Source organism: Eutrigla gurnardus (genome assembly GCF_963514095.1).
Source record: "Eutrigla gurnardus genome assembly, chromosome: 6".
In the NCBI taxonomy this organism is placed as follows: domain Eukaryota; kingdom Metazoa; phylum Chordata; class Actinopteri; order Perciformes; family Triglidae; genus Eutrigla; species Eutrigla gurnardus.
In genome coordinates this window covers 28,166,265-28,179,880 of record NC_139920.1, presented here as the reverse complement: position 1 = coordinate 28,179,880, position 13,616 = coordinate 28,166,265, and the positions used below count along the sequence as shown (strand labels likewise).

At 43.2% G+C, this 13,616-nt stretch overlaps 1 protein-coding gene across 1 annotated transcript; it reads left to right on the top strand.

Annotated features, from left to right (window-relative positions):
- Positions 1–320: 320 nt before the first annotated feature.
- Positions 321–10,005, top strand: mier2 (mesoderm induction early response 1, family member 2). Its single transcript, XM_084011043.1, has 12 exons — positions 321–413; positions 1,511–1,674; positions 2,343–2,456; positions 2,534–2,645; positions 3,748–3,827; positions 5,008–5,077; positions 5,192–5,343; positions 5,515–5,596; positions 6,096–6,190; positions 6,296–6,426; positions 6,722–6,864; positions 8,364–10,005. Exons 2-12 carry the CDS (start codon positions 1,648–1,650, stop codon positions 8,813–8,815), a joined length of 1,458 nt encoding a protein of 485 aa, XP_083867169.1. The 5' UTR covers positions 321–413; positions 1,511–1,647; the 3' UTR covers positions 8,816–10,005.
- Positions 10,006–13,616: the final 3,611 nt, after the last annotated feature.

Here is a 13,616-nt window from a genome sequence, read left to right as displayed (position 1 = left end):
GGCTGCTCCAGAGATGACGTTTAAATGTATTTTCCATATCGTATTCAGTGCAAACCTCCTGTTTTAAGGGACACTAGCATATAAACAAGTAAGTAATATAATAAATATCAATAGTTTATATATTAAACAAGAGTTTTACTGTCTTTTGAAGTTGGTAAAACATTCCACAACAGCAGGATTTATGAATTAATACCGAAAGTGGGAGGGAGATAAAAAATAAATAAATAAAGGGATTTTCAAATGCGATAAAAGATGAAATAATTAACTTGTAAATAGTTAATAGTGGAGTCTGCACCGACTAAAGTAGCTGCTCGCTGTCGCCGAATCGTTGCGGCAATAAACGGAGCCGTACAGAGGAGCAGACCTACAACATCCGGGCAATAGGCAGCTCGCGCAGAAACGGAATGGCGGAGGTAAGTGAGCGAAAACGAGGAATGCAGCGACTCGGATCATAGCGGAACCGGGCCGAACGCGAGGCTCGTGCGACGCCGCCCGGTACGCGAGACTGTCGACGGTGTCACCGGCCCGCGAGCGCCGACTGAACGGCGGCTACGGAAGGGGGGGAGTGGGCATTTTAACCGGGGGAGACTAGAGGAGGAGGGGGGGAAGAAATGGAGAAGCTCTCCGGCGTATCGACTCTCTCGCTCCGCGTCCACGGCTTTAAAGAGCCGTTCCCCCTCCCCGGGTTACCGACCGCGGGGGGGACGATAGGGAGCCCGGCGGGGTCCAACACCGCGGTGCTCAACTATTTCAGGTGCGCCCCGGCGACGGAGTGGATTTAGTGTGCGCGCGCGCGTGTGTGTGTGTGTACGGCGCGCGCGCGCGTGTGTGTAGGGGGGGTGGGGGGCGTTTAAAAAACAAAAAAGTTGGTAGAAATGTCTTGACTCGGTGAACTGCGACCGTTGCTTTCGGAAATATTGAGAAACAAGTTATTTCCTTCTTGTGTGTGTGGGGGGGGAGGGGGGGACGTTCAGCACCAAGTCACAGGAGAGCGCCCCTGGTCAGACAGGGGGGGGGGGTACCGATAACTGATCCTGTTTCTGGAAGTAGTGGTTCAGTGAGTGAAGGGGGACTATGGTGGGCTTGTTTAGGTTACATCCATCCTGCCCCCCCAGTCTACCTGACCTTTCCCTCTCTTTCACTTCTGTTTGAAACTCTAATATCTAAAGACGTTGATTCAAATAGTTCTATCTTTTCTGGTAAAACATGACAAAATGTGCCGTCAGCCCGTATGAAAAACTATATTCCATTATTATATCACACCAAGTTCTATTCTCCAACATTCTGGTTAGAGATGTGATGTTAAGAAACCTCATGCAGCAGGTAGCGAGTTGGGAGTCAGCTGATCTGTAATGGGATGAGCCAGGATCAGTGTGCGTGCTGACCGTGTGTGTGTGTGTGTGTGTGTGTGTGTGTGTGTGTGTGTGTGTGTGTGTGTGTGCGTGTGTGCGTGTGTGCGTGTGTGCGTGTGTGCGTGTGTGCGTGTGTGCGTGCGTGTGTGTGTGTGCAGGTGGGTGAGGAGGCCCTGATGAAGAGCGTGGAGGCCGTGGCCTAGCGGAGAGGACGAGGTACGGTGATGAAGGCCCTCGGCGGGAGAAGCAGACGTCTCAGCGGGCCGTAGAGGAGCTGGAGGAGGACTTTATCCCCATGAAGATGGCAGCGCAGTCCCACACTGTACGGTCAAGTCCAGCCATGTCCTGTGCAACAAAAATGTGTTTTCCTCTGCTTATGGAAGCCTAATAGCTGCAGGGCTCACCTTTTGTGCATGTTTTTTTTGTTTTTGTGGGAGGAAACCCCATGACTAAAGCTGCACTCGTGCTATTTACATCTTATGTTTACCAAACCTGTAAGAGTTAGAGAGCTCATGGTGAGCCCAGAGCTCCAGGGAATAACGGCTCCACGCTCCCCCACTGTCATTCCCTTCTATCGTCCAGCACTGAGGTGGAGTCGTGTGCAAACAAAACCTGCTCTAATCAGCAGCAGCAGTTAACAGATAATAGATTTGTGTCCTATGACTAAATACAACGCAAGGAAAAGATGCAAAAATGTGTGAAACACTGTTTTAAACCAAATATTTTAGATTTTTCTTTGCTTTTCTCATTAAACTGAATTTCTTTGGGGTTTGTTAATGACATCACCGTGGACTTCGAGAAACTAGGATTTATTTTTTCAGTATTTTCTGATATTTTAAACCAGACGATATAATAATAGGCAGTTTAATTGAAAATGAAAGTAATTCTGAGTTGACAGGCCTTCATTTGAGACGGTTTGAAACTGGTAGTCGTCGTCTTAAGTTGCATGGATCAATGATGTAAAACAGCTGTCGATGATCACATCTGCAGGCTGGTGAGCTTCCTTTGGAGGAGCTGCTGGCTCTGTGCAGCTACACCATGTCGGACCCCGAGAAGGAGAGCTGTCACATGGCTGTCAGCCTGCCGGACATGACACTGGACAAGGTGAGGTCCAGCATCCCTGAATCAACTTGTGTCCGATGTTGCTGCTGCTGCTCCACTTCATGTTGCTCTTCATACAGGATCAGATAACTGAGGATATCTTTCCTGGGGAGGAGGAAGACGAATCGTTAGCTGATGATCTCACCCCCTCAGTCACCTCAAACACCTCAGATCTGCTCCGCCGCCTCCAAGGTAACACACACACACACACACACACACGCACACACACACACACACACACACACACACACACACACACACACACACACACACACACACCTAGACGTATGCTTACATATGACTGTATGACATTTTAAAAGTTAGCAATATGCAAACGCTGGCCATTTTTTGAAAATATAACCATATAGTTGTACTGAAAGAAAGGCTTTGCTGAGATTGCACCATGTTGTTTACAGCTATGGATACGTTTCAATAACATGACATGCCAGAGTTTATAATGTCAGGAAACGACATGAATGTTTTGATTTGGTTACTTCTGTGTAATGTGATCTGGGAACTTCCTGGCATGGCAGCATGTACTGCCTTTATGTTCATATGACAGGATGATGTCAAAGACACTGGAACATCTCCGTACTGAAGGAGTTTGAACAGATTCAAACACCTCCGATAGTGACAGTATTGGTGCTGAGTCCTCAAAATGTCACGGAAACCAAACATATGGTAGCAAGACTTTTATGTATCCAGGAGATTAATTGAGCACTAAGAAAGGAAGGTGTTTGCTGGCATTGTATTTTATATTGCGTTCGATATATTGCATTTTTATTTTCATAACTTGGGTGCCGTCTCACTTGATTTATATATTTATTTTATCTCAATAGGATTTACTTGTTGAATAATGGTTAATAATAAACAAAAGTTTCGGAAATATTTTTTAAATTCACTGTGATTTGTCAGCAAAAAAACATATGACTTTAAGATTGCATCAAGAGGTTTAGAATAGAATAGAATTTTATTTATAAAGGGACGATACGGTTGACATACAGCTGCTGTACAGAGAGTTTATAGATATTGCTAACTTCCGACTCATGATCCGAACATGAGCAATAAAATAATCAGCATAAAATTATATAAATGATCAACATGCTAAAACTATATTACACATCAATAAAATACATATGCATGATCAGCACAATGGGATTTAAAGCCTACATTTACACTGTACTCCAATACACACATCACAAAACCATTCCTGCACATTGTTAAATACACCACCTCCACATCTTTTTGACACGCAGCACATCCTCTCTGCTGTGTTTTCTTCTTCTTCTCTCAGGTGGAGACAAAGACACATTAGTCAGCGCGTCCGATGAGGAGTCCGACGATGCCTCCGTTCCCTCCAATGAAGAGCACAAGGTAGGCCATGACGGCTGCAACACATCCCATCATCGGCGGGCCTTTTTAGAAACACACACAAGCTGATTTAGTGTCGAACCAGCTGGAGTCGGCTTGTGTTTGAGGGGCGGATCCATAGGAAGTGTGTTACAGACGGGAGGAGGAAGGAACCAATGTCCTACAGTGGACGAGGCCTGCAGAAACACCTATTTTAACCCATTTATACTGGTTGATGCACAGCAGCATTGTTGATAGGTCGTCATTTTCATGCAGCATATAATGCACTATCATTGGTTAAAAGAATATTTATTCTTGCAATTCTACAGATTAATTAAAATAGTACATTTTTACTGTAATCTATTTTTTTATTCTATTGTTCCTTATTGAAACATTTAAATGTGTGAAACTCGTGACGTGTTTGGATATAAAATTTCAAATTTGAGGCAGATAAGGGGAGTTATTACATTCTCCACATAATCTGAATGTAGGATATATTGTTTCTGAAGTTCTTTAGCTGTAAATAAGTGCTCTGGATTGCCAATAATACGCTATTGTAAACAGTTTTTGCAAACGTTTTTACTCTGCATAAACAAAGAGTCAGCAACATCCGGTATAAATGGGTTAACATCTAAAATAAAGGCCCACTAAAAGAACAATCGATACCAGTTTCAATACCAGTTTATACGATGTATAGAATATCTTTTGCAGGTTTACCGTGCCATCAGAGTCAGCTTTACAGTATATTTCTAACAAGGAAGTGAAGCCATTATATTTGCTCTTGCCAAAGCCACCAGACCCCACTGAAAAAATGATTGATTTTACAGAAAACAGGAGTTTCTGGTCGACCGTCACCTCGATCGGTTGGTTTGTTTGTGTTGTTGTGTGACTTTGTTTAGTTCAGATTCAGCAAAATCACACAATAAAGACAAACTAACCAATTGCGGCAGTTTTCTTTTTCATGTTTAATATTTTTAGATATGATCCAGTGACCTAAAAGTGGAAGAGTGTGATTTTTTTTAATGGAGGTCCTGATGGTTAGTAGGCTTCGAGGTAGAAATCTGGTGCAACCCAGGCCCTTGGCTTCCAACTGCATTTGGTGTTGGTAGTAGTATAGTAGTAGTAGCATTAGCAGTATGGTGGTACAACGCTGCATGTGACTTATTTCAGAGCTGTGATGGACTGTCTTTGGTTTCATCCTCAGGAGATCATGGTTGGCTCTATGTATCAGGCAAAAATCCCTCCCCTCAGTTCATATACCTGCCAGGAGAGAGGTAAGCAAACAGTTTGTAAAAACCTTCCAAGCAACAAGTCTTTTAAGGAAATACTGTGTAAAGTTTTGAGAGGAAACAAAGTGACATCGGCGACCTGATCTTTGGTTCCTCCAGACTGCAGCAGTGACGACCAGCTGCTGTGGACGCCGGCCGTTCTGCCGCTGCAGCAAGTGGAAGAGTTCCTGCTGAATGCACAGAGACCACACGGCCAGAAGGGGGCGACGTGGACACAAACGCAAGGAGACACTGTCCGAGACAACCAGCAGGTATAGCAACTTTAAAATCGCATCCCACGAGGCAAAGCCTCGACTCCATGCAGTTGATGGTGGATCACGGTTTGGTCGGTCCTGAACGCGTCGACACAAGAACACTTTGTTTCTCTGAGAAACATTCTGACCCTTTTAGGCTCATCCTCGTCCTTTTCTCTTGGTTCTCAGGCGCTGTATGAACTAGTTAAATGCAACTTCAACACAGAAGAGGCGCTGAGACGGTTACGCTTCAACGTGAACGTGTTCAGAGGTAAGACAACGTGCAAACGGTGGATGTGCAGTACGGTACGGTCTAAAGAGTCGTGTCCCGTCCGGATCTGAGCAATGTAATGACAGTTTAAATGGTAGCAACTTCCTCATGAAGTGGGACGTTTCAGAAACTCCAACCATCAATACACAAGGAGACTAGGAATGTTGGGTCTCTGGGTAAAAGGGCAATGTATGTATGGAAGCATTGAGATCAATCTTATGTGTGAAAACCCAAATTTGAGGCCTACGAAGGCGTTAGCCCTGGAGGAGACTGCAAAGTCTGACTGTATCTGATACCCCCTCAATGCAACAGCAGCTGCTGACTCAAACACTGTAAAGGAGAGCCCTGATGAACATACAACACAATCATAATTTAAGATAATAAAGCAATATTTCAATGTGTTTAATATCTGGAGCACAAAGCTGTGACTGCATTGCATTAATAAAAAGATATATAATGAAAATGATGCGAAGTTAAAGCGGTGCTTTCCTCCCTGTAGAAGAGCTGTGTGCCTGGAGTGAGGAGGAGTGTCGGAGCTTCGAACACGGCTATCGGGTTTACGGGAAAAACTTCCACCTCATTCAGGCTAATAAGGTGAGCGCTCAGGAGATGTCGACCTTTTTCAGTTCCTTTTCCTTTTTTTCAAAGCGTAACCAGCGTCTTCCTCCTCCTTCTCCTCCTCCTCCTCCTCCTCCTCAGGTACGAACGCGCTCCGTCGGAGAGTGTGTTGAGTATTACTACATGTGGAAGAAGTCTGACCGCCACGAGTACTTCACCCAGCAGACCACCAGGCTCACCCGCAAGAAGTTCAGCCTGCTGTCAGAGAGCATGTGAGTACTGGAGCTTATGACGACGACATCTTTGTTTTTTTATCATTTATAAACTGTCAGCTGAAGCATTACAATAAGCAAACGTTTTTACGAACTGTCAAGTTAAGCCTCTTAAGTGGAATTCCAAAGAGACCACTTTTTTATGCTTTTGAACACCGTTCGTCCCCATGGCATTGGGGCAACAGCAAAGGACGTGTGGCACCGTGATGTTCTACTGTTTGTTTGTGTGTTTTAATCTCATATTGTGTCTTCATCGCCTTTCTGCCGCTGACCGTGGTCGTGTTGCTTGTTGCAGGGAGGACGGAGACCAGGACGGGGAGGTCGGGGAGCTGGACGGAAGCAACAGCTCGTCGGGTTTATTGTCTCACAGCTCCATGAGCGCCGGACAGCTGGAGTCCCCGTTACCTCCCGAGTCGAGCCTGGATCGGGACAAACGAGGTAAACAAGCTGCTGATGTGGAAGCCGTAACGCCCTGAAATATTATTCCCATTATCTCGTGTTTACAGCACGATGGAGCGGCTTGGAATACAGGTGTAGTAAAAGCTTAGAAAATTGACGATTCATATAATAGGATGTAATAAAGCATCGTTATATGGACCATGTAGATGTCGGGCACGTATTCCAAATCACATATTTCCTGCTATCCATCGTGTTTTACATGCAGTTCAGTGGATTTCATTTGTGTCTTATTGAATGTCTTCCTTTGATGATTTGCCTTTTTTTATTTTGACGTTCACATATTCATCATCGTACATTATGAATCATTTTATGTCTCACCTCCTTTTTTTGTTTTCGCCGTTATTTTCTTGCTTCTTGTACGTCCTGTGTCGTTGTTTGTGCACGCATGTATGCATGTGTGTGTGTGTGTGTGTGTGTTTGTGTGTGTGTGTGTGTGTGTGTGTGTGCATGTTGACGTGGCGCTCCAGAGGAGGAGAGCCGTCCCCGTCGCAGACGAACTCCCCGCTTTCTCTTAAAGCCATGAACTCGGTCCAGACAGGCCACAGAAAGCAGGCCGGGCCTGAAGGTAACGAAAGGCAAGGAGAGAGAAATGGAGGGAGAATATGAATAATATGAATAATGTGGTGATGGGGAGCAAATGTCATCAACCTGCCTGTGGTAGAGAAACACACTTGAATTGGAGCCAAAAAGTGTAAGGAAATGCCACTAATTATCTCAGAAATAATGTTATTTCAGGTTTTTCTTCTTGACTTTCATGCATTGAAAAATACAGTTAATTGCATTTGATATTTACACATCAAATCAGGAATTAAATTCAAGAACAATACAGTCCCTGACAAACGTTTTGTCACTTATCCATTTTGTAGAAACAACAGCTTATAAACCTGACTTTTAATGAATCCATTGGTTTTAGAAATGGCTCATATGAAAGCTAAAACCCTCCCAAATTATGTTTAATATACTAAAATAAAATGTTAGTTGTTTGGCAAACATTTATAAATAAGTAAATAAGTGTACATAAGTAATGGCTGCAACTGATAAGGAATTTACAATGAAAATCCATAAAATAAAAAAAGCATAGATGTTCTCGTGCTGAAGAATTTAAAAAGATACATTTTTCTCATACTTTTACTAAAAAAGGGGGAAACTCATAAAGCCTTGCCTGCAAATCAAAGATTTATGAGCCTCTTTGATGCAAGTTTCTTTCAGTTACTTCCGTCGCTAAAGAGGAACTCGACTCACTGACCCATAATTCCCAGAGTCGCTCTGTCATACATAACATTTCTATTGCCTCTCCCGTTTTATTGCTTTCATCTCAGGGTCATTAAAGTGGCTTTGATGGAGCTGTAGGTGCTGGTTTTACACACGTTGTAGTTCACTGCATATGTTTGGATGAAGCTGATTCAGTTAAAGATGATTTCCAGATGTTAAACAGTGTGTTAATGTTAATCCTGTGAACTCCTCCTATGTCTGTCCAGATGGTGAGCTGGTGATGGAGCTGTCAGACTTGTGTGGTGACGGATGTCCTCAGCAGCTGTTTGCGTGTCCCTTCTCCCTCCCGCCCATGGATGACCTGCGGGGTCCTGGTCCAGGCAGTTGTTGCCCCTCCTCTCTAGTCCAGTTCCAGTCCCAGCCCTCCCCGCGGAGCTCCCAGTGGGCCGGCGGGAGCCCTCCGTCCTGCCACGACGACCACTGCCTCCCAGGCTCCTGTTTCTACCAGCTCCACATGTGCAGTGGACCTTTTGTCCCCGAGGGCCCTGACTGTGACCCAGCGGGCGGCGGGACCGGCTCCCACCACGGGCTGCAGGTGGAGTTCAGCCTGCCGTCTTCGTCGCCTCCCTCGTCTTCTGTCCTCCCGTCTCACTTCCAAGCACTTGGCAGCCTGCTGCACCCGTCTCCCGTCCAGCATCCCCGCTCTCTCACGCAGTGACGGGACGCGGGGAAAAGAAACGCCCCCCCGTGCCAAGATCCTTGAGTTGGGGCACAAAAAGTGCATTTACCCAACTTTGTGAAAAACCTACTTCCTGTGTTGGCGGGGTCACACATCTGTCTGAACCCTCTTTTTAATCTGAGACACTTGAACTCCATGTCCATTGTGGAACGACGAGCGTTTATCACTATTTCCAAGTGTTGATTGTTTATTAACAGTTTATTACCACGACCTTCACGGGGGCGGAGCTATCCATCGGCTGTGATTAATACGAGCATTCAAACAAAGCAGAAACACAGGCCGGACAGAACGTCTTTGTTAACCACTGTTACTTTCTTTTTTCTTATTTATCAGGTTGGAAAACTTTATTTACAACTTCATCCAAACGTCTTCCATCACACGTTTCATTCGGTTTGTTCGGCGTTTTGCTGCTGCAGCCGTCAGAGAGTAAAATCTGTCCCTTCAACATCCAGAATATCGTATTTAAACATGCAGTCATGCATTAACTGTGTCATTGGCTCCGCCTTTCTCCGTTGTGTTTGTACTCCTCCACCTGTCTGAACATTTTAGGAGTCAAACCGTCTCAAGAATCTCTTTTTTTCCCCTTTTTTTTTTAAAATATGAACTGAAACTGAATAAGATTTGACGAAAAACTACTTTTGCAGGTTTTATTTCGAGTTTTTGTGTAAGTTTTCATCCTTGTTCTTCATTTGAATATTCACATAGAGGTTTCTACAGGTGTTTGTCATCGTTTCTCATCACGGTTTCCATCATGTTGAATATTCCGTGCTATCGAAGCCTGTTCGACTCGCAGAGTAGACATGAAATAAAATGTGTAAATGTAAAATGTACATGCGAACATAGGTAAGTCACTGAATGCACACACACTTTTCTCAGGTTCTGCTAACGCCGTTAATCAGTGAGTGGATCACCATCGCTGAGCAGACGCTTCTTATCGGTGTGAGAATAAAATCATATCTGAGTAGAAGCACTCGGATGGGGTGAACAGGATTGAGATCTGCTCCTGAATTGCTTCGCCCTAACGGGGTTTCCGTAATTCTGCTGCATCCTAACTGAACTGTTTAATTTCACAGCCAAACGGTGAACGAAGGTACATAAGTGATACATTTTAGTGTCCGAGTGGGACGGATCCAAACTGCATTGTGGTTGTAATAAACACAGAAAATCTCTTTTTTTTTTTTTTCCTTCTTCTGAATCCCTTCACTGATCTCTGCCGGATGATAATGAAATATACAGATAAATGCCATGCATGTAGATGTATTAACATTTCTGATTCTATATTTTTTAGTGCAAATCTCTTAGGAAGTGCATAAAGGAATCTCAACCTTTTCTTAAAACACTCGATACATTTTGAGGATGACGAACGTTTATATTCTCAGTGCTTTTCTAAACATTTCACAGTATTTCATGTATTTTCCAAAAAGCAGCGATGAGGCCTCGAGATATATAATTAGAAACCAGCAGCTTCATAATAAGAATTCTACCAGGATGAGAATCAGACACTTAATGTAAATATATAAAACTTAGCAGATTATTACCATGAATATGATTTGATCATTCAATCGTATGTGACAGAGAATACATCGATGAGCTTGAAGATGCCTCTTTATGAGGAATGATTTCATAAATGTTCACAAAATCATGTGACCACATGACACGTCGGCTTATGTCAGTGATGCTCTCTAAAGAGGACGAGTTACAGGGAAAGACAGGATGCAGCCCCATGTTCCTCCTCCTATCGGTCCTATTTATTCCTTCTTTCTGGCTGTAAATGTTGGTCTTTGTTTACATGGGGGGGGGGGGCAGTAGAAGACCACGAAGGCAGGAAAAGGTGCCTTTGTCATTTTTACTTTTATTTTTTAGCAATTTATATAATGTACTGCTTCTGTTATGTTTGTTTATAATCATTTCGTAAAAAAAAGCAATTAAAATGAACATGAGTGAAGCATTAATTTGTCTTTGGATACATTTTCTAAAAAGCTGATACTTGTACGACTTCCCAACAGAAATTGCTAATTCTTTTTCATTTGAATGAATTTAAAGGTTAAACAGGGACTGAGTGAGATGCAGAAAACAAGCCTTCGTTGTCTGGAGACGCTGCTGATGTTTGTCCTCATGGCTCGCCTGCTTCCTCCCGTATCTGCAGTCCAGGAACATTTCAACGCCTTCTGAAGGTAGAGAACGTTTCCTCGGTTTCTAACTCTCTTGGTGTGATTTTAGCCGTCTTGAACCTGATGATGAAATCTAAAATCAGCTGTCAAATCACGAGTGAAATTTGACTTGCGTGTCCCCTCTGTAGAGTTCCTCCCACGCCACAGTGTTGTGACATCATCATCACCTCAGAACTACACGTAAGATCCATGACTCACTAATACTCTTCCTCTCTTCATGGCTCGCTGAAGCGCATTGAAATGAACTGCGACAGAGCTCATTTCTATTATCTGCTGGTTTTCTCTGTCAATCCCACAAGCCCTTGACAGACAGTGTTGTGTAATGTGTGTGTGTGTGTGTGTGTGTGTGTGTGTGTGTGTGTGTGGGTGTGTGTGTGTGTGTGTGTGTGTGTGTGTGGGTGTGGGTGTGTGTGTGAATGAAGTGGCCCATGCTGTAATGTGTGGCCCTGATGCTGCTACTCTGAGTATACCTTAAGTGTTTTTAATTGATTAGCCCGTTCCAATAATTGTGAAGAAATGCAATTCTTTCTAATCCACATTTCCTCAAGAGGCTCTAATACGTCCTTCAGAAGGTTTATATGTGTTTCCAGTGTGACCCTTTAATTTCAAAATATAAGTCTTTTGAAACATATTGCTACCTTAAAATCTCTTCACTTCTTTTTAAAATGACAAATTAATATGTTTCCCTTCATCCTGACTTGGTAATTCAGTTTTATTACTTGTATGTTTTCAGCAGAAAATTGATTGCTGTTTATAAATTCATAGTTTGAAGTGATCCCAGATGGAAGTGGGAGATCTCATGGCCGAGCGATCCCTCATGAATCCCTCTGGATCACAGTCAGCGTGTCGAGGACGGTTCCCTCGACGCTCCAGTGCATCCATGTGGGAACATTTCACTTCTTAAAGGAAGTTGAAACAAATCTTTCTTTAATAAGATCGTTAAGTTCAAGCCTTTGAGCAGCTGATAGAGTTAAAACAGATGACTCTCTTCCTTCCAGCTCTGATGACATCATCAGCGAGTGTGATGTTTTTAGTAAATGTTGGGTCTCATTATTCCTGAGATCCTCCAAAAATGAAAACGTTTGCATTGTTGTGGCTTCTGCACTTAAACACTTATGTCTTCCCCTTTTGGCCGTTGCAGCAGTTTGGAGTTAAATGCCTTGCCCAAGGGCACTACAGAGATATCCAAGATCAAAGTGTTGAGTGCTGGCTTCCCCTTCCTGTAGTTCCCCCGCTGGCTTCCTGAACCTCGTTAACGGCTTGTTTACAAGTGTCTCTTTGCAAACAGCAGCGGAACACTAGGATACTAGGCTGATATTTCATCCATTTATTATTTCTGTATTTATCATACACAAGGACGTTTGTCTTTGATTCCCAGTAATGCTGTATTTGTTGTATTTGTTTGAAATGAAACCCAACGGTTCCTTTAAGGGAGTGCAGCCGGATCAATGTCCTCCATGTCAAAACTTTAAAGGGAGTAAATGAGTTCCGATGGCAGGTGTTGATTTATCTTTGAAGAAGACGAGCAGGATTAAGATCTGTTGTGTGGTTAATTACTATTATATACTTATTTATCCCCATACCTTTGGCATATATCACTTCTGTACTTTACATCTAAAAATACTTCCTTAATGCCATACTTAAACGACTCGTTGTAGAGAAATATAACGAATCATAGATAAATCGTTTATTCTTCTATTGCAGCAGGTTAATCTCTCTTTTCACACACTTCCACTCCATCACTTTATCCCTCCCTCTCCTTTCCATTCTCCCCTTTACTCCCCTCTAGCTGACTCTCCAGTGCCCTCTGCTGGACCCATGCGACGGTGCAGGGAGCCCTATACATCCAGCTTCTATTCTACAACACAGCAAGTAGCCTAATGTAACTGTGAGTTTACAGCCTAAAGAAAATAATGTTACACTCATTTACTGGACAATAATGCTCAAAAGTATTAATTGAAAGCCTTGGATACAAGCAGTATCTGTTAAAAGTGTTATCCTATTAACCTAGGGGGGTCACACTCACAAACAATATGTTGTACTATACACTTAAAACATAGTATATCACTTTCTCCATGTGCTCACAACAGTCGAACACACTCATCTGCTGGAGCCGTCCAGCATTGGCGATCACCAAAGAGCTCCAATCCTCATCTTGCTTCCTGGTCTCACTGGCAGAAACTTACGCTATGTATTTGAGGAGAATAAATGCAAAGCAGCTCTGTGAGAGGCTTCTGAGATGGCAGCGAAATCAAGTTTTACTATAATTATTATAACAAGACACACAGCTGAATGACAACATGTTTCTTTTAATATTAGTGGCATGTACTTATAGATGCTTTGTTTTCTCTAATTCAACTAGAAATTAGAAGAGTCTCCTCCACTGATGTGTCTGAGAATGTTATTCTCTCATCAGTTATTTAAAGACTACTTGCTCTCTCTCACTCTTTTTCATCTTTGCATGGGGCAGCAGTTCTGCTGTATTATTCATAGTTTTAACTTCTTATTGTGTCCATTAACTGCGATCTTTATTTATCCTTATTTCTTGCAGATGGACATGTGAGACTGATTTGACTTAAAACGAGCCCATATGGTCCTCGTGTTCCCTT

What these genes read in the sequence shown, in the direction of transcription:
- mier2 (XM_084011043.1), top strand. Translation starts at nt 1,648, where the DNA reads ATGAAGATGGCAGCGCAGTCCCACACT. An exon ending in TGGCAGCGCAGTCCCACACT is followed by an intron (nt 1,675 to 2,342) that starts GTACGGTCAAGT and finishes TCACATCTGCAG; the next exon opens with GCTGGTGAGCTTCCTTTGGA. An exon ending in CCTGGATCGGGACAAACGAG is followed by an intron (nt 6,865 to 8,363) that starts GTAAACAAGCTG and finishes ATGTCTGTCCAG; the next exon opens with ATGGTGAGCTGGTGATGGAG.